Source organism: Rhincodon typus, chromosome 13 (genome assembly GCF_021869965.1).
Source record: "Rhincodon typus isolate 14 chromosome 13, sRhiTyp1.1, whole genome shotgun sequence".
Classification (NCBI taxonomy): domain Eukaryota; kingdom Metazoa; phylum Chordata; class Chondrichthyes; order Orectolobiformes; family Rhincodontidae; genus Rhincodon; species Rhincodon typus.
Window position 1 is genome coordinate 37,686,143 of NC_063344.1, and position 20,567 is coordinate 37,706,709.

Below are 20,567 nucleotides of genomic sequence, written 5' to 3' on the forward strand. Positions count from 1 at the left end.
TAAACATCTGATTAGTGCTAAATATAATAACTCTCCCTTTTATGAACTTCTATTTAGAAAGGAAAACTCTAACTTTAGTGATAACACAGTGTGGAGCTGGAGGAGCACAGCAGGCCAGGCAGCAGGAAAGTTAACGTTTCGGGTCAGGACCGTTCTTCAGAAAGCATTTCTGAAGAAGGGTCCCGACCCGAAACGTCAACTTTCCTGCTCCTTTGATGCTGCCTGATCTGCTGTGCTCCTCCAGCTCCACACTGTGTTATCTCTGACTCCAGCATCGGCAGTTCTTACTATCTCTAAACTTCGTGGCTTTCTGGGCAAGATGAATGCATTCTATGAGAGAGACATGTTTTATGGAGTGCCCATTCAAACGAGAAACAGACAAATGGAACAATTATGTTCATAAAGGATGTAAAATAAGAGGGCAAGAGATCAATGAAACAAATAATGAAGATGTTTCAATATGTTAAAAAAATGCTAAAGTCAGTTAAAAGTAAACTGATTGCACACACCTCTGATATGCTCCTTCAGTTTTTCCAAATGTAGTTTAAAATAAAAACAAAAAGGTCAATATATTAAACAATAAAAATTTTCCCTCTCATATCAAACATATTATTGGATTATAATTGTGTTTTCTATAAATAAGATAGTTGCACAGTAATGACAGAATCCACAGTTTCCCCAAATCTTTGGCAGTTTGTAATGTTTTGATCTTTGGAAAGAAGGTCACGGTTTTCATACATAGGTCGCAAGTTTAGTAGGGCATCCGCTGATAAAAGTAAATGTATCCCAGGTCTTTAGGGGGTTTCTCTGAAGCACAGACTTTATGGTCATTGTAGATTACCCACCTGAATGGAAAAAATGGAGATGCTATTAACTAATGCAAAAATAAAAGAACAAGTTATAGTTATGTAGAGCCTTTAACACAATGAAACATCCCAAACCACTTCACAGAACATTATAAATCAAAGTACCGAGCCACATAAGGGATTATGACATCAGACGCCCAAGAGGTGGCTTTTAACAAAGGTCACGAAGGAAGAAAGTGAGGCAGAGTGGTGCAGGCAGTATTCCAAAGCTTGGGGCCTTTAGGCAACTGAAGGCATAGCAGAGAACAGTTGTGCAATTAAAAAAAACAGGTTTGCACAAGAGTTTAGGAGTGCAGATATCTCAGAGGGTTTTGAGGTTGAAGGAGATTACAGCAATTGGGGAGGGTGAAGCCATGGATAGATCTGGAAACAAGAGTGAGAAATTTAAAATCAAGTCATTGCTTGACCGGGAGCCAATGTGGGTCAATGAGTGCTGAGGTGAATGAAGCAGTGAGTGAGTGGGGAAGAGGACTTGGTGCAAATAAGACATGGGCAGCAGGATTTTGATGGAACATATCATGTGGGACGTGTCAGGAGTATGTCGAAAAAGAAAATCTAGAGGCAAAGCCATGAAATTACATGACTTTGAACCATAGTAATCAATCAATTAAATTAGTATTAAATGCTTAAATATCTTGGTGCATTCAGTGTACAAAACAGTATCACTTTGTTGGACCTTTCAATTTTCTTTCTCAAACAAAACATTTTTTTCAATGATTTTCCAACTAAAACATTTTTCAATGGTTTTTCAACAAATGAAACACTGCTTCAGTAACTCAAACATTCTTTTACAGATTCATCAACAGAAACAATTGGACCCACATTAATTACATTTAAAATTGGATTGATGCTAAATACAGAATTACACATCCTTTCAAAAACCAGAGTAGTACTTACCTTCCCTCCTTCCTGATATGGCAGACATAATGACCAGACATTGTAGATGGTCCCACATGGCTAATAAAGGCAAACAGCTCATATCCTGCAGGTAAAACCATGGATCACTAAATTAATCTTATACCAGCATAAAATACAGATAACACCTCTGTGAAAAATATTTTGCTAGTGCCACTTGTTAAAAATACAGTTAAATATGTGTAGGATAATTCAGAAATTCTACACAGAATGACCTACAACAAAAGCCCTCATTTTGAAAAATAGAGGTTTGATCAGTCAAGCATCATTATGTTATGTACGAAACAATTCCCATGTAATTTAGCAGTCCTATGTAAACTGATTGCATGGTTTATACTTTTTTTTGTATTTTAAGAGTCGGTTTGGCAAGAAACGTGGCCTTGAATGTATGTACACAACAGCTGTCCTTACATAAAGAAATAGTGAATAAAATTGAAACAATAAATCTGGAAAATGACTTTATCATGTCTAATACAAAAAGCACCAAGAGGACATCTGTAAATGGAAAATTTAGAACATAAGAACATAAGAACGTAAGAAGTAGGAGCAGGAGTAGGCCGTCCGGCCCTTCGAGCCATTCAATAAGATCATGGCTGATCTTTTCATGGACTCAGATCCACTTACCCGTGTTCTCACCGTATCCCTTAATTCCTTTATTGTTCAAAAAAAATCTACCTTATCTTTAAAAACGTTTACTGAAGTAGCGTCAACTACTTCACTGGGCAAGGAATTCCATAGATTAACAACCCTCTGGGTGAAGAAGTTCCTTCTCAATTCAGTCCTAAATCTGCTCGCTCTAATCTTGAGGCTATGGCCTCTTGTCCTAGCTTCACCTGCCAGTGGAAACATCCTCTCTACTTCTATCTTATCTATTCCCTTCATAATTTTATATGTTTCTATAAGATCCCCCCTCAATCTTCTGAATTCAAATGAATATAATCCCAATCTACTCAGTCTCTCCTCATAAGCCAACCCCCTCAACTCCGGAATCAACCTGGTGAACCTCCTTTGCACCCCCTCCAGTGCCAGTACATCCTTTCTCAAGTAAGGAGACCAAAACTGCACATAGTACTCCAGGTATGGCCTCACCAACACCTTGTACAGCTGCAACATAACCTCTCTGCTTTTAATTTCAATCCCTTTAGCAATGAAGGACAAAATTCCATTTGCCTTCCTAATTACTTGTTGTACCTGCAGACCTACCTTCTGTGATTCATGCACAAGGACACCTAGGTCCCTCTGCATAGCAGCATGCTGCAACTTTTTACCATTCAAGTAATAATCCTTTTTACTATTACTCCTACCAAAATGTATGACTTCACATTTATTTACATTGTATTCCATCTGCCAGATCTTTGCCCACTCACTCAATGTATCTATGCTCCTCCGCAAAGTTTCAGTCCTCTGCACACTTTGCTCTGCCACTCATCTTAGTGTCATCTGCAAACTTTGACACCCTACATGTGGTCCCCAACTCCAAATCATCTATATAAATTGTAAATAATTGCGGTCCCAAGGCCTTTTGGAAATCTAGGTATACCACATCCACTGGGTCCCCATTGTCCACCTTGCTCGTAATGTCTTCATAGAATTCCAAAAGATTTGTCAAGCATGACCTGCCCTTCATGAACCCATGCTGCATCTGCCCAATGGGACAATTTCTATCAAGATGCCTTGCTATTTCTTCCTTGATAATAGACTGAAGCATCTTCCCCACTACAAAGGTTAAGCTAACCAGTCTATTATTCCCCATCCTTTGTCTACTTCCCTTTTTAAACAGTAGCGTCACATTTGCTGTTTTCCAATCTGCTGGGACTGCCCCAGAGTCCAGCGAATTTTGGAAAATTACCGCCAGTGCACCTGCTATTTCTCCCGCCATCTCTTTTAGTACCCTGGGATGCATTCCATCAGGGCCAGGAGACTTTTCAATCCTTAGCTCCATTAGCTTGCCCAACACTACCTCTTCCGTAATAATGATTGTTTCCAGGTCCTCACCTACCTTCGTCTCTTTGTCAATTACTGGCATGTTATTAGTGTCCTCCACTGTGAAGACCGATACAAAATACCTGTTCAATGCCTCGGCCATTTCATCATGTCCCATAACTAAATTCCCCTACTCATCCTCTAAAGGGCCAACATTTACTTTAGCCACTCTTTTTCGTTTTATATATTTATAGAAACTTTTGCTATCTGTCTTTATATTCTGAGCTAGTTTTTTCTCATGTTCTATCTTACTTTAGAACTGAGATTTGGAAATTCTTCAAATAAAGAGTAGTCAACACATGGAGACATCTTAGAATTGGAAAACAACAATCCCTGGTATCATTTAGGAAACAATTCAATGCTACAATGCGTGAACATTAAGATTTTCCTGGGTACATAAACTACAATAGGCTAAACAGCTTTTTCTCATCTATAGTTATTTTGCTGACTTGTACTTTGACTTTGGCAATTGTATTAAGACTCCCAAGTGTTGTTGGTTATGTCCCTGAGAGGCCAACAGTATACTTTAAGGGAATAATCATTCCAATTTGATATCAGGAGGCCATCAAGAATTTATTCATGGATTTCAATATCACAGAATATAATAAGCCCATAAGCTCATAAGACATAGGAGCAGAATTAGGCTATTCAGCCCATCAAGTTGATCATGGCTGACAGGTTTCTCGCCCTATTCGCCTGCCTTCTCCCCATATCCCTTGAGCCCCTTCTTAATCAAGAAGCGATCTAGCTCTGTCTTAAATACACTCCATGACTTTGCCTCCACAACCTTTGTGCCAATGAGTTCCACAGACTCACCACCCTCTGGCTGAAGAAATTCCTCTTCATCTCAGTTTTAAAAGGTCGTGCCTTCACTCTGATGGTCTGTCCTTGCCTCTTATAGTCTCTACTAGTGGAACATCTTCTCCATGTCCACTCTATCCATGACTCTCAGTATTCTGTAGATTTCAGTGAGATCCCTTCCTCATCTTTCTAAACTCCACCAAGCACAGACCCAGAATTCCCAAACGCTACTCATATGACAAGCCCCATAAAAATATCTGTGTTTGCAAGATCAAAATGTGTTTTTACTTATCCAGTATCTAGGAAAATTCAGCAATCCTAGACATTGATTAGTGTACCATCATTATTGAATAAACCATTGCGTAGAATTTGGGCATCCCCACATTTGGTGGGTATGTGGATGTGGGATATATAGACATTGCTTATGCTCACCCCTTGCTTGGAGGAACAAGAGTCTCCGAATATTGGGCATCTGGTTACATTTCAATATTATCAGTAAAGAGTAAGAAACCACTGGTGAAATGCAATCTTACTTTGCTCACAGTGATGTTCAGGCAAGTATTGACAGTGATTACATTAATTTGTACCTTAAAAGGGGCCTACCATCTGAAACAGGAAGGCTCAATGTCCACAGTAAGCTGTATCATCAGGGTCACAGAAATATGGCTTCTGTCCCCATTCTGAGGTCTTTATTGTCCTGTTTACACCAGCTGAACTAAATGAAAACTGAACCAATCAATTACACAATCCTGACCTGATAAAAAAAAATTAACTGAAACTTAGAGAATATGGGTGGGAGCAGCAATACCCTGCAATGTTAAAGAAAGAAGTTCATCACTATCTTCTCAAAGGCAATCAGGGACGGATAACAAATGCTGGCCTTGTCAGTGAACCTCATATCCCGTAAATACAAACAAGAAAAAATTTTTATGTGTCAATCAGATAATTACTGAACCGATAATATTTGGAGTTGTGTGTAAAATACAGAATGAAGAAGATTGCCTTTTGTAAATGAGCTGGCTCCTCTGTAAAAATAACAAAAACAGAAATGTTTCAAACAAAGGCATTAAGCCCTCAGATGATAACATGAAAGTCCCAGTTTCAATGAAACTAACTAGATGAAATTTTGACCACAACCTACTTTTTAATCAAGAATTCTAGAAAATGCAACAAATACGACACTGTGTTTGGCTGATTATCATCTTTTAATGCAATCAAATGTTTAGCACTAAACTGGAAAATCAAAGAATAAAAGTTCTTTGGTGAAGGGTTATGGAGAGTGGGCAGGAAAGTGGAGATGCGGTCAAGATGAGATCAACCATGATCATACAAAATGGCAGAGCAGGCTCGAAGGGCTGAATTGTCTGCTCCTGCTCCTGGTTCTTATCTTTCATGTAAAGCAAATGCCACCACTGAGAAAGAGATTCTACAGTCAAACAGGTAGTTAATGTTTTGTGAATATCTAGTTTAAGGTTCATATTTTCCTCAGCTCTCACTATTTCCAGAGGTAAAACTACCCTTACCCTTTCTTGATGGCGGATGCCTCAGCCCCTTTATTCTCCCAAATTTTCCAGCTAATTCAGCTAGCTGCTTTCTACTGCCACAGGATACTGTGAGGCTCACAGTAGGTTTTGCCACTAGCTTTAAAGTGGGCAATCTTCTAGCTTCCATTTCCTCACAAAACTGAAACTGAGATTAAGCCTCATCTGCATTCCACACTGTCAATGATGAAATTAGTTCTTTTTCTTTATCTATGTCCCTTCATGAGCTACAAACCACACAAAGTCCACTGCATGACTAACTCTTTTAGCAAACACCCAGAAGAGCTGAACCCAAAGAATGTCCCAAACTTCACTCATTTCCATGAAGCATAGCTTGCTCTGGAATGTCCTCAGGCTGACCTTGAGATTAATTGCTTTGTTTTAAAACAAATGTGAAATCTTGTGGGGCAGTTCTATTGGTTAAAACAGGGATCCATATCTTCAGTCTCCAGATAGCTGGAAACCAAACATACTCAGGTGAAATGCGTATAATGTCCTCTCAAAGACCAAGCCAGTAACTATATAGTAATCACCCAAGAAGCTGGAACTTTCAGTGGCAGTTACCCAGTGTCTGGAACCAATCAAAAAAGTTTTCAATTCTGCGTCAGAGTCAGAGATTTGCTGGAGATTTCTGACATGCATGAATAGCCAGGAAATGTTAGAAGAATCAAAGTCTGCTCTAACCTCTAGCTAACTATAAAATAGACCCCACACCATCCACGACTCCCTCGTGGACCCAATTACACACACTGACCCCAGGTGAACACTAACCCTAACCCACCTCTGATACCCAACTACCCTTTCACCAGCTCCCTGGCACCTGACCGCTTCCCTTGACACCTGACCCAAACTACCCTTTCACTTATCAGCCTCCTGCATCTCTCAACCAGTAACCAGTTATCTGCAACCCCTCATCCACCTGCCACCCTACACTGTCACACACTCAGCTGCCACAATAAACCTTTACTCACCTCCTAGCACCCAACTCTATAACCTCTCACACTTACTTTCTCTCAGTAGCTGTCAGAGAAGCTTTGGGACATTTAAAAAAAAGTGTTTTGTTTACTGGAATAGCAACGTTATGAAAAGGGGATGTAGCTTTTACAAAGATCTACTGTAATTTTTGGGACTGTGTCTGTGAAGATGGATGCCACAACAGAGGTCAAGCCCAAAGTATCCTGGGAAGGTAAGTAGGTACTTTTTTTGTCTGACACTGGTCAAAAAGAGGGCTTCCAAACCAAATAAGGTGGCTCAGGCCAAGGTGTATGGATTTCCCTCTAAATGTTAAATGTCCCTAAACATATTGTGACAAATGTAAGAAATCAGCATTATGTAAATAAATGATACACACTTGTACTGGTAATTAACTATGGTATAGTTGAATTCATGTTTTTTTTGAATTACAAAATTAAGCTATAGAAGCAAATTTATCTTTGCCAACTGGCAGTATGTCTTAAATGCACATTTGTTGACTTACTTCCAGGTCCATCCTTGATTCTGGGCCCTGCTGGTTCTGCTTCTGCATTTGTTTCAATTTGTGACTGTGTACCAATATCAGAGACTGTCTCGCTCTCATCTTCATTGTCTGCATGTGTGAAGATCCAGTCCAATGCTCTCTCCAGGTTGTTATTCTACAAATATAGCCAAGCAGTAATGAAATTTACTTTCATGATTAAATCTATTGCATCCTACTAAAACTACAAAGCATCTATATTTCATCATCATATTGAAAAGGCACCAGAAAATCACACATAAATATACAGCCCCACCATTTATGTCATTCATGCTTAGCATGGGCAGTCACTATCATTGGACAAATGATACTAGCCATTTGCCACTACCAAAGGCCTCAAAAGAAGTCACTAAGCTGAATTGTTCAGGACTTTTGCTAAGGATTTTAACTATACATATCCTTTTTAAAAAGCTCTTCTATCAGCCAAACTTAAATTTTCAATCAGTTTTTATCAATTATGAAATAGAAAATGCTGGAAACATGCAGTTCTAATGAATGGTCATTGGTCGGAAACATTAATTATCAGCTGAGTTTTACCAAAATTTGGCTAATAGTCAATTTTGGGGAGTTTCATGGAGGATTTCTCTCCATGAGTTCTAGTGAGTTACCTCACACGATTCTCCACTGCCCATTTCATGTGTATACCATGTCTCTACAGTGCTGCATTTACACTGTTGTGCATTCACCAGCACCAGATGTGCTTGCCATTGTTGGGGCCTTCCAGAATTTCAGCCACCAGCACTATATTTAAATCCCATCTGTGCACCAGTTCAAACACTGCCTGCGGGGAACAACCTTTACAGTGTCGTTTTAGAGGAACTGCCCTGGAGATGCCTGACAGAGGGAGGTTTGGCATACTGATTTGCTAACAGGATGTTCTGGTGGATAGGGTGTTGGAAAGGACAACTGTCTGCTTTCCTACAAACCAGCCATGCCACCTGACTCTGCCAACCAGGTCAGAGTGGTGACAACAGTTTAGATACATGTTCAGCACTGTGGGAAGAAACATAAATGATCGTCTGTGTTCTGCAAGGGTAAGAGTTACCGTCTTCTTCCTGCTATGTTACATTCACTGTAATTCAGCTAATGCACTTACCTCTTCACCAAGACTCATGATTTACCACTCTCATTGTTCCTGCAGCATCTTCCCTCAAAGGGTCTCACTCAACCCATTCCCCCAATCCTGCCTGCCCTCTGTGCATTCTACTCATTCACCCAGATGCCTCACCAGCTTCCTCCCACATGCACTAGCAATAAAAGCTTTGCCAGCAATTTTAATCCTACAGGATCCCTTCTTTTGCCTCACTGCAGAGCCTCTAGGCTGACTGTGGTCTACCCTCTCAGTCACCCGAACAGCTTCAACTGACATATGACCACACCCTCAAGTGATATCTGTGCAGCTGTCCAACTAATTTATTACTAAGCCCCTCGTTGCACTGGGCCTGCCAGATGACGGAGGCCCACTCCACGGACTCTAATGGTACAGACCCTCTAACTCTGGCTCCCACAAATGTCAAAATGACCATGCCTCAGCCCCTGGGCCAATACTGGATGATGCCCTAACTGACGACAGTCCTCCTGAACTCAATTGAGGACTACTCCCCTTGGATTTTCAGATGTGGCCATTTGGTTACGGCACACGGCATAAATGTAACACTGATGTGGCACACAGCCAAACAGTAATACATCCACCCTTTACTGATCATTGTTGGAAAACATGACAAGCTGGCTGGTGTTGCAACTGAGCTCAAAGGCAAAACAAGACAGAACTACTGTGAGCCTATAGGTTCTGAATGAGGCTGCAATATGCAAAACGGAAAGACAAGGCAGAGGCACCATTAACATCCAAGTAGATATAAAGTGAGTGAGCACTAAGAAAGCAAGCTAAGAGCCCAGATATGCACCAATACATGAGATGGGTGCATGCCCCTCTATGCAAAGTAGTCTTGAAATTTGAGACAATTTTATCTGATGTCAAGCATCATATTTTTCCAATCTTGCCATATTTTCTTAACTAATGGCCACGCCATTTATAAACTGGGAAAATTTTACTCTCTGAAACGCTCCCAACAGATGCTACGGGCCTGGAGTGTTTCCAACATTTTCTCTCTTCATTCCAGATTTCCAGCCTTTACAATGTTTTGTAATACTTTCAGTCACTGAATATGACAACATTATTAATATGGTCTGAACAATTATTTAAAATGCACTATTGATTTCAGGAAATGTCAGATCTTCTAGGAAAGGTTCACATCTCATTAAAGTGCAATTATGTGTGGCTGAGATTTTGCACACAGTGACTTTTATTCCCAAAAATATACTTACAAAATTTATAGGAGAGTAATAACGTGACTAGTCAAAGTTGGCATCATAAATGATACAAACTAAATCAGTCTCTTCTGATATGTTACTCATTACATTTACAACTACAGTTAATGTTTACAAGATTTAGAACATGCCAAGCACACAGCCTTTGGAGTTTTACCCAGTTTTCAGCCCCTCATTGGCTGAAAGGTCTTAGCTGGTGGCCTTGCCTGTGGCAGTCCTTAACTTTAGTGCATACCTCAGCAGGTCGTCCTAGACCTTGGAAACTGGCTGTCTGCAGCAATCAGTCACGGACCGCTCTTTGCACTGGAAGACCAGCAGGTTTCAGACAGAACAAAGAGCAGCTGTCACTGAGGTGATGACCCTCTAGCCATAGTTGATGATTATGTCCGTGTGCATCCCTGTGAACAGCCCACAGAGTACAGAATCCTGGAACTGTTTGGGATTAACCAATACAAAAACAACTGCATCCTTTCCAGCCTTTCTTTACAAAGGCACATGACAGAAGAAGATGACTTGCAACTACTGCTAGTTTGCAGAGGCAGTTAGAACATAAGAACATAAGAACTAGGAGCAGGAGTAGGCCGTCTGGCCCTTCGAGCCTGCTCCGCCATTCAATAAAATCATGGCTGATCTTTTCGTGGACTCAGATCCACTTACCCGCGTACTCATCGTATCCCTTAATTCCTTTATTGTTCAAAATAAATCTACCTTTTTTTTAAAAACGTTTACTGAAGTAGCGTCGACTACTTCACTGGGCAAGGAATTCCATAGATTAACAACCCTCTGGGTGAAGAAATTCCTTCTCAATTCAGTAAGGTTTGCCTGTTTACTTTGTGATGAAATCCATGTCTTGTATGTAATTGTACTGGGGAAGCCTGCTCTTTGCGATTTATGACATTCTGAGCACACTCAGTCTCAGCGGCGCTAGGTGGTGACACTGAATTCTGCCAACAACAGTAGGATAATAGGTCAGCACAACATTGTGGGCTGAAGGGCCTGTACTGTTCTATTCTATGTTCTAAAGGGTTTATTGCAAAGTTTTAGATAGATCACTCAAGACAATTCTGGGGCCACTAAAAAAGGAGTTCAAAGATTACAGGCTGTAAGCAAGTAGGAAAAGGGGAGAGGGAGATAGAGAGAGAGAGAAATGTGGCCTCCATATTAGGAATTCTACTTGGAAGGTAACAGAACTACCTGTCTTCTGGGAAGAGTCTCATTAGAATTCAAAAAGTAGTTGGATGGCACTGTCCAGATTTGGGAAGAATTCACAGAAATTAGTAGGCAGTTAAGTGTTAGAGTCAGGATTCAAAAGTCCTAGGAAGCTTAAAAAGTGGGATGGTCACTGGCGGTGGGTTGGGAGAAGCCTGTGACCACATTTTAGTGCGACAGAGAGTCAGGGTGAAAAGCTCACAAACAATATTTGCTAGATGCAAGATTAGAGGTCAGGTAAAAAGGCACTTTTGGCTCACTGAGGTTAGCTGTTGGCAAAGAGTTATGCTTATGAATGCATACATGAGTTCAGGGGAGTTCAGATCATGGAATGGGGGATATTGCGGGTGGGTGTTGAATTAAGGAGTTATAGGTAAGAGTGGGAGCTGTCAATGAAGGAGTTCATAACAGAGTAACTTCAGCCAAGTTTCAAGGCCAGATCAGCGGAAATAAATTACTGTTATCCCATGCAAAGTTTTATGACATTTGACAACCCACCGTGTCATTAACATCTTGGGGAATTGCTGAGAAATCTATAGGAACTGCCTTGATCCCATTTGCTATTTTTAAAGAATTATTACTCATTCATAGGCAACATTTATTGATTATACCTAATTACTCTCTAGGCAGTTGAAAGTCAACAATGTTGCTAGGAGTCTGAAGTCACACGTATGCTTGATCAGGTAAGGACAGCAGTTTCCTACCCCAAGGAACATTAGTGAAGCACGTGTTTTTCTGACAATTGATAATAATTTCTAGTCATCATTAGACTCCTAATTCCAAACTTTTATTGAATTCAAATTCAATCATCTGCCATGAAGTGAAACAAAATTTATACATCATGACAAGAGGATGCTGATTAATTGGATCATGGTTGGCACGGTGATGCAGCAGGAACTGGTAATTGTCAATCTCAGCTGAAAGGAACCTCAGGCCAGCCAGGTAGACTAAATTGGTCAGGATGTTACCACAGGGTATTCAGGAAGGACTGACACACAGTCTCCATTACACTTTCTTGTATGAATGAGGAAAGTGTATTTCTTCATTCATACAAGTGTATGGTAATATATGTAGATTTAAGCATCCAGAAATGAATCACACTGGACCCTCAACTGATTAAATTAAATTGACTTCAAGCATAATTCTTAGTACAGTCAGGATTATTTAGTAAATGCTGTGCAATATCAGAATCACATCTAATGTTAGACACAGTGTTTATAGGTTTGCAAGCATGGGCTCATTGAGCCCCATCAATGCTGTCCACTGCGAATGGTGAAAGGAGCCATTCGTGCTCACTACCAGATAAACACTGAACTATACAGCTACTAAAACAAAAAACTAAAAGAATTGCAGATGCTGTAAATCAGAAACAAAAACAGAAGTTGCTAGAAAAGCTCAGCTGGTCTGGCGCATCTGTGAAGAAAAAAATCAGAGTTAACATTTCAAGTCCAGTGACCCTTCCTCAGAACTGATGGTAGCTGGGAAACCGTCAGTTTATATGCAGAAAATAAGGGTGGGGGACGGGGTAGGGAGTAAACAATAGGATAGAGCCCGGAGAGAGAGGAGAAGTTGGACAGACAAAGGAGTTGATAACGATCTGGCTGGGAGGGTGAATAGTTGTTAATAGGGACTGTTAGCGACTAACAATAGGTAGTGTGTAATGGCAGGCTATGTGATAACAAGGCCTGGTGTGTGGGGTAGGGGGCTAGGACATGGGAGAGTTTAGGCCCTAAAATTATTAAACTCAATATTGAGTCCGCAGGGCTGCAGGGTCCCCATGCGGAAAATGAGGTGTTGTTCTTCCAGCTTGCGTTGAGGTTCAAAAACAAAAGTTGCTGGAAAAGCTCAGCAGGTGTGGCAGCATCTGTGAAGGAAAAAACAGAGTTAATGTTTCACGTCCAGTGACCTTTCCTCAGAACTGAAAACGTTAACTCTGTTTTTTCCTTCACAGATGCTGCTAGACCTGCTGAGCTTTTCCAGCAACTTTGTTTTTGTTCCTTCAGTTCTTTCAGTTTTTATTGCGTTGAGGTTCGCTGGAACACTGCAGCAAGCCAGAGCTATTGGCCAGGGAACAGAGTGGTGTGTAAAAGTGGCAGGCAATGGGTAGCTCAGCATTTTTTTTGCGAGCAGAAGCGGTCACCCAGTCTACACTTCGTTTCCCCACTGTAGAGGAGACCACATTGTGAGCAGCGAATGCAGTAGACTAGATTCTGGGAAGTGCAGGTGAAGTGTTGCTTCACCTGGAAGGTATGTTTAGGCCTTGGGGGAAGGAGGAGGTAAATGGGTAGGTGTTGCACCTTCGCCGGTTGCAGGGGAAGGTGCCATGGGGCTGTGGAGGGGGGCGGGTATTGGGGGTGAAGGAAGAGTGGACCAGGGTGTCCTGGAGGGAATGGTCCCTGTGGAAGGTAGATAAGAAAGGGGGGAGGGGAGGGGAATATGTGTCTGGTGGCATCTCGCTGGAGATGGCAGAAATGGTGTCTGATGATCTTCTGGATGTGGATGCTGGTGGGATGGTAAGTGAACCCTGTATACCCTGTAGGTATAGAGCTATTGATTTTGCTAGAAATGCCAACCAGTCTGATTGGCTGTCAGCTCTTGAGGGTGGGACTCCCTCACACTGAGGGCAGCCTTTCTTTCTAAAGGTCAGTTAGCTTGTCACCAGTTTTTGTCATGGCAGGGAGGTGTGAGCAATACGTATCCTGTCCTCTCACCTATAAAATTCAGCCCTTTGTTTTTCATGATTGGTGAAGATTTAATGATTTAGCCACAGATATCCCAGATTACATACTTTTAAAAAAGGACGAACACCAATTTTGCTGTAAAAATATGACAAATTTAGACTTACGGTTGCTTTCAATGCATGGATGGCCTGGTTCCTGGGAAATCCCATTGATGTAATGATGGCAACAATTTCTTCTGGTGGCTGGTTTTCCATTGAAGAGGCCCCTCCTGCTAGACCAACCTCATTATGACTAACATCATTATAACCTGTTGGTGATAGTGGTTCAGCAAAATCTACCAGAAAAACAACAAAACATAGACATTTTTATTGATTAAAGTGTCTGGCATCACTTGTGAGGTCTATAATTTTACTGGTACAGAGTCTATCTGCCAAGATAATAATAGCTTTGAACAAATACATACCTCAGAAACAGCCTCATTAACTGAAAAGGGTGAAATTGGAGCTTCACATTACGCCCTGATGTTGTTTCATATTCCATGTACTATACAACTATAATTTAAAAGATAGAACCAGATCCAAACAGTATAACATTTTGGAGGAACTATCCAGATTAAAACCATAGGAAGCTACTTTTTTCCTCCAGTCAGCAAGACAGGTAAATAAGTATATCAACATTTCCTCTTTCAGATATTTCATACTATTTTTAATTTTATCCTTACTAGCTGTGAATACTCCCTGAACAAGAAAGGTCTGTCAACAATGCTATGCAGCTCAGGGAAAACTGTAAATTGAATTTACTATTGCACACTTTGTCAAAAACCAAGAAGGTTTTATGCTTACGTGTTGGCTGTCTGGTTCTAAGCTTACCAGGTTCTTCCATGTGTGCTATGATCCAGTTAAAGGCCAACTCAGCCCCAAGGTTTCCTGTGTAGTAGACTGCTTTACGACACGCTTCCAGTGGAAAACCCATCTCAGCCAGCTGCATCACTGCCGATTCATCAATTTCAGGAGCTGCAGGAAAAAGGACAAAAACAGGCAATGACCACCACGGTAAATATAACGCCTTCAGAGAATGCACGATGTATCAATACAGCAGAGAGCCCGAAGGCCCAATATCTGCATATGTAAGAAAGAATCTCTCTACACATTATTGAATCATATTGCTTGAAAATTACTTTGAATATTTGTAGACAATACACATTAATAAACCAGGAAATGTCCACTGTTAGGATCAATAATGCACAAATTATACCTTGACTGGAATTACATTCACAGGAAAAATGTATGAGTTATATACATTCCTCATTATTATTTTCAGGAAGGCTTTTATCAAACTAGCAGCAGAGTTTGGCAAACTAACATGAAGTGACAATAGTTTTTAATATGAGACATAAAGCATATCACATATCCACAGCAATATTTTTCAATGTGAAAAATGAGGACAGTTTTCATGAAAATTTAAGTATGAAGGTTAAAACAGAGAACAATCTGTTAATAGGTTAAATTAAAAACTACAAGCAAAACTTTCTAAAATAGGAAAGAGAAACTGATACATACACTCCATGAAATGGTTCAGCAGACTGCCTGAAAGAGAAAAGATGATTATTTTACCTTCTTTTCCATCAGTTTTAATCTCCTTCCTTTCGGTTCCTTCAAAAACACTGATTTTTAAATGCAAAGGCACAAGGTAAATCACAAGACCTCATGCAAAATGACGCCAAGCTTCATACTGATCCTGTACTAACAGTTTCACCACAATAATAACTCATTCCTTAACAGCAGGAGCAACAACTACTGGCCAACTTCTCTCATGACCAATCAAATGGTGCTGTAGACCCAACAGATGCCTGACTCCAACTGAACCAACTCTGCAAACATTAAAAAATGAATCTAGGATTTTACTGTACTTTAGAACATGTAGAAAAGTGCTTCAGAAAGTAGAAACAGATGTTGAACAACAGAATAGTTTGAAGAGAAGGCAATAAACAATGTTTAAGGTATAAATGTTGAAAGGAAATTTTTAAAATGACGAAGAGAAGTTGCAAAGCAGACAGTTTTGGCAGTGAGTGCCAAGAATCAAGGCCAACATAGAAGAAGGCCTAGCTATCAATGGAGAAAGAAAGGATGCAGAGAGGCCACAGTATGACTGATGCCTAGGACATAAGACTAAAGAAGAAACAATAAAACATGTAGGATAAAACCAGGAAAGAATTTTTAAATGACAATGTAAATTATAAAATGATGCATTCTTTCTCAGTGTTTTGGAGATTTGTGAGGATTGAGGAATAGGTGAACAGGTAGAAGAATACCAGATAGGTTCGAGAGATATACTAGCACTGGAGGGGGTGCAGAGGAGATTCACTCGGTTGATTCCAGAGTTGAGAGGGTTGGATTATGAGGAGAGACTGAGTAGACTGGGATTATACTCATTAGAATTCAGAAGAATGAGGGGAGATCTTATAGAAACATATAAGATTATGAAGGGAATAGATAAGGTGGAGGCAGGGAGGTTGTTTCCGCTAGCAGATGAAACTAGGACTAGGGGGCATAGCCTCAAAATAAAGGGAAGCAGATGTAGGACTGAGGTCAGGAGGAACTTCTTCACCCAAAGGGTTGTGAATCTGTGGAATTCCCTGCCCAGTGAAGCAGTTGAAGCTACCTCGCTGAATGTTTTTAAGGCAAGGCTAGATAAATTTTTGAACAGTAAAGAAATTAAGGGTTATGGTGAGTGGGCGGGTAAATGGAGCTGAGTCTCAAAAAGATCAGCCATGATCTTATTAAATGGCGGGGCAGGCTCGAGGGGCCGGATGGCCTACTCCTGCTCCTAGTTCTTATGTTCTTATGTTAGTAAATTACGTCACGTCTTGAGGTCTCACAGACACCTGTTCATGAGATATTTTGCCTAATTCCCAATCCAATAATTGATTCCCAAGGCTGTTTATCCCGGGTGAAGGAACAGTATTCTATACCTCCACTTTTTTACAATATCACTGCTATAGGTACATCGACTGAGACTACGACCGACAGACGTGAAATGACAGTGAAAGAAAATGACAGACAAGGAGCAGAGGAATGGCAGAAAAATAAAACACCTTGTAGCTGCCTCAGGAGCTATGTCACAATCCTAAAACAAAACTGCTACTTTTTTCCTATGTTCAAAAATATTTATAAAGTGGAGGAACAAGTTGTATAGTTAGATAACTATTCTCTTAAAATCAGTTCCCAAGTTTGCTCAGTATGATTTTGCATCAGCTATTCAGTGAAAAAAATGCAGCGTTTTCATGAGCACAGAAATAATCTACTCTATTTTTCACATTAGATCCTGCCAAAAAAAGGTTTTACTTTTCAATTTGTTGTGTCTTTTTACATTTCATGGAATTTTAAAAATTACCACGTGGTCACTTTGTTTCTCTAACAAAGTCGCTAACGTTAAGTAGTATTAACCAATATACTTACAAAAATTGACAGGACATTGTTTAAATGGGCAATCAAACTTGTGACTGTCTCCAGTGAGAATATATCTGCAATTAGACATTTTTTTATTCTAGGCTCATATAACTATGTTGGAAGTTTCAACTAGTTTGAGTTCACTCCATTAAAACACTCCATTAAATTTCTGGATCTTAATATGCAAGTGAGAAGAATGTGTCAAAAGTCTTTCAATCACTTTGCAATTTTAAATAAATTAGAATGTTTCAAAAAAGGAAATGGCTGAAACGATGCCAAAATAAAAGAAACAGTCATGACTGAAAATAATGATCAACTAAGCAACAAATATTCACTGCCAACAAGGGAACATTAATGGCTTGGTTTTTACTTCTATAAATTCAATATTTAATTCTGAACCCCAGTCAGCTTTTCATAATCATGCAGTCTTATTCATATTGTTGTGAAATTGTGTAGAGTACTTGTGAATTGGAAGGCAGGAAGTTAGAATTTGTTTGTAAAAATGATAGGGGGGAAAGAGTGTGCAGTCCCTCTAACAGGTGATGTGCTTTTCTAAGCTTGGAGATTTAAATGAAAGTATATCTGTAAGCAGCTGAATTGGTACAGTCAGTTCTGAAAATGAAACATGTATCAATTGGCTGTGTGATTGGAAACCTTAGGCTTGTTTTGATGTTTTGGCAACTAGTTTGAAGATGAACTAATTAATTTAAACCAAGCACTTACAGACTGAAAACCAACTGAATTTAAATCTGATGGTTTTGACAACCTCGGACCAATCCTATTGTAAGAAAATTGACAAGTCTTCGGAGGATTTTTGAGAATTGGTGCGAGAGCGAACTGTCACCTGAAGAGTAAATATCTGGCTCTCACAGAAATCTGTAAGCTATCTGAGAAAGCACCATCTATTAAAAAAAGGTACTACAGCACTCCTAGTTAAGATTCTTGACAGAAGAATTCAAAGAGAAAGCATTCCTGACAGAAGGATCAGCGGAGAAGGCAAAGAACATTCCAGAAGACTTAACCTGACTGTACTTTTAACAGTCTAAGTTTCAATTTATTTTTATTATTACTTAGGTTTATGTAGTGGGACTTGGGTTTATTGGAACAATATACCATTAGAATTTTGTACAGTTAGGGAATAGTTAGTAGTTAAGGGGGAATTTTTTGATTTGTTAGTAGTTCTGTTAATTTGTTCATGGTTAGGGTTAAATAAATGAGTTGTTACCTGTTGGTTATAAAGTAAATATCAGGGATTTTCTTTCATTTAACAACTTCTTTTTAACAGATTAGGCGAGGTGAGGCAAGCTTCTCTGGGTGTTTCTGGTTTAATTATCAGAAGGGGACTTCTTATCTAGCGGCAACAGTATTAAGTCCAAAGGTTACAGATTTAATGGTGGATAATTGGCTTGCCCATTCAACCCCAGATGTGCTGAATTACAAAGCAATATCAAGTTCTTGATTACATCTCCCAAAACCTTTCTAGGATCACCCTGATATTAAAAAAAGGTTATGTATGGCTTTTTTTCTCAATTGTGAACAATCTTCTTAAACCTTGTTCCTCTGTCTCCACCAAGTATGAGGAGTTCATGAATATTTTTGTCACCAGGACTAGTGCCATCCAATAAGATGCCTCTGCTACTGCACTCTCTTCCTCAGCCTACTGGGCTAAACTTCTCCAAGGATCCCCAGGTCCTAACCTTGAATTTGTATCATCTGTAATTACTATCTATTTCACCTCATGCTGAATGAACATGATTATTCTCCAAGTTCATCATGTCCATGAGACACATCCCCTCTTGCTCCCTTAACTCTATTCCTACTCAACTCTTAACATACCCTATTTCCCTTCCTGACTTTCAAGTTAGCTGAAATTGACAGTTCTCTCTTCAGGTACTGTCCCTCTCCTTCAAATCATCATCATCCATCTCCTCAAACAGAATATTTAACTTTTCCAAGACAACAAGGTGCAGGGCTGGATGAACACAGCAGGCCAAGCAGCATCATAGGAGCAGAGAGGCTGACGTTTCGGGCCTAGACCCTTGTTAACTCTCATGCTACCTCCAACCTTTTTTCCCACACAATTGGGCTTTTCATCATCCCCACCTCTTTGCCATTCTTTCCCAGAACTCCTTCCAGTCAAGTCTTCATCCCTGCTATTGTAACAAATCAGCTCTTAGCAATGTCAGAAATTACATCCAATGTGAGTGTTACAAAAGCAAACTATCACTACCCAGCCTGGCTGCAGGTATTGACATGGCTGACCAGGCCATTCTCCAATGCCACTCCATCATTGTTCAGCTAGATTGGACTACATGCACCTGCTTCCAATCTTATCTGTCTAGTCACAACCAAAAAACCTCCTACAATGGCAGTTCCTCCTGCTCCCCGTCCCATTTCCCATCTACATACTCAGTGTCATGATTTAAAAACACATCAATTCCCACATGTATTCTGATGACAACCCTAGCTGACGACCATCTCTCCTGACCCTTTCACTGTCTCTGATCTGTCATGTTTCTTGTTCAACAACCACTACTGGGAATGTAGAAATGTTCTCTAACCCTCTAAAATCCAAAGACGGATGCTATTGTCTTCTTTGTTACCTTTGGGTTGATCAGGCATGATGATAGGTGGGGAAATATCAGGCAGTTCCTCCTCTCCAGGCTGTAAACCTGTTGCCCTCAGGTGGGAGATATCCAGGAGATCCGGCATATCTATGGAGACGTCTGAAATAAAATGCAAAGTTGTGGTGTTCATTATAGGATAATGACTTGAAAGAACAAGTCAGGATTTCAGATCCACAGCATTGTGAATGGCTCTTAAATAATCTCTGAAATTGCCTAGCAAGCCACTCACCTCCACGGCTGGAAGATAGTGAAAGCAATTCCAAAAGCAACAGCCTTTACATTCTTATGACCCAACTTGTCAGGGCCTTGTGTAGCTCTACAACGTGCAGTATGTTCATCCACTTAGCAATGATGGCAGCTCCACTTTCATATTCGTTTAAGTACAATGAGCATCTTTACAGAAGTACATATATAATGTAATAAATTGTTATATTTAGAACAGGCTTCTAGGAGCTTACCTAATTTCTTTGGAATCCAGTCTATACCGAAAGTGAATTTCTTTAGTTGAATAACCAAATATTCAGGAAATGAGGCAAATTGGATTGTTCTGTAGAGAAAAAAAGTTAAGTTTTAAATATCAGTATGTGTTTATCTATATTTTTAAAATTGCATAGTACTAAATCAAAATTCTTTGGTGATGCTTGGTACATAAAT

General features: G+C 40.0%; 1 protein-coding gene across 1 annotated transcript in view; it reads right to left on the reverse strand.

The window, feature by feature from the left end:
- Positions 1–235: 235 nt before the first annotated feature.
- usp13 (ubiquitin specific peptidase 13) overlaps positions 236–20,567 on the reverse strand; it is a 141,865-nt gene continuing 121,533 nt past the window's right edge. Inside the window, exons 14-21 of the mRNA XM_048604301.1 lie at positions 20,372–20,460; positions 19,890–20,012; positions 15,397–15,423; positions 14,707–14,850; positions 14,002–14,171; positions 7,584–7,737; positions 1,764–1,848; positions 236–845 (exon numbers count right to left, since the gene is read on the reverse strand). Coding sequence (XP_048460258.1) covers positions 752–845; positions 1,764–1,848; positions 7,584–7,737; positions 14,002–14,171; positions 14,707–14,850; positions 15,397–15,423; positions 19,890–20,012; positions 20,372–20,460 — 886 coding nt within the window. The 3' untranslated portion in view covers positions 236–751. The remainder of the gene's footprint in view (positions 846–1,763; positions 1,849–7,583; positions 7,738–14,001; positions 14,172–14,706; positions 14,851–15,396; positions 15,424–19,889; positions 20,013–20,371; positions 20,461–20,567) is intronic.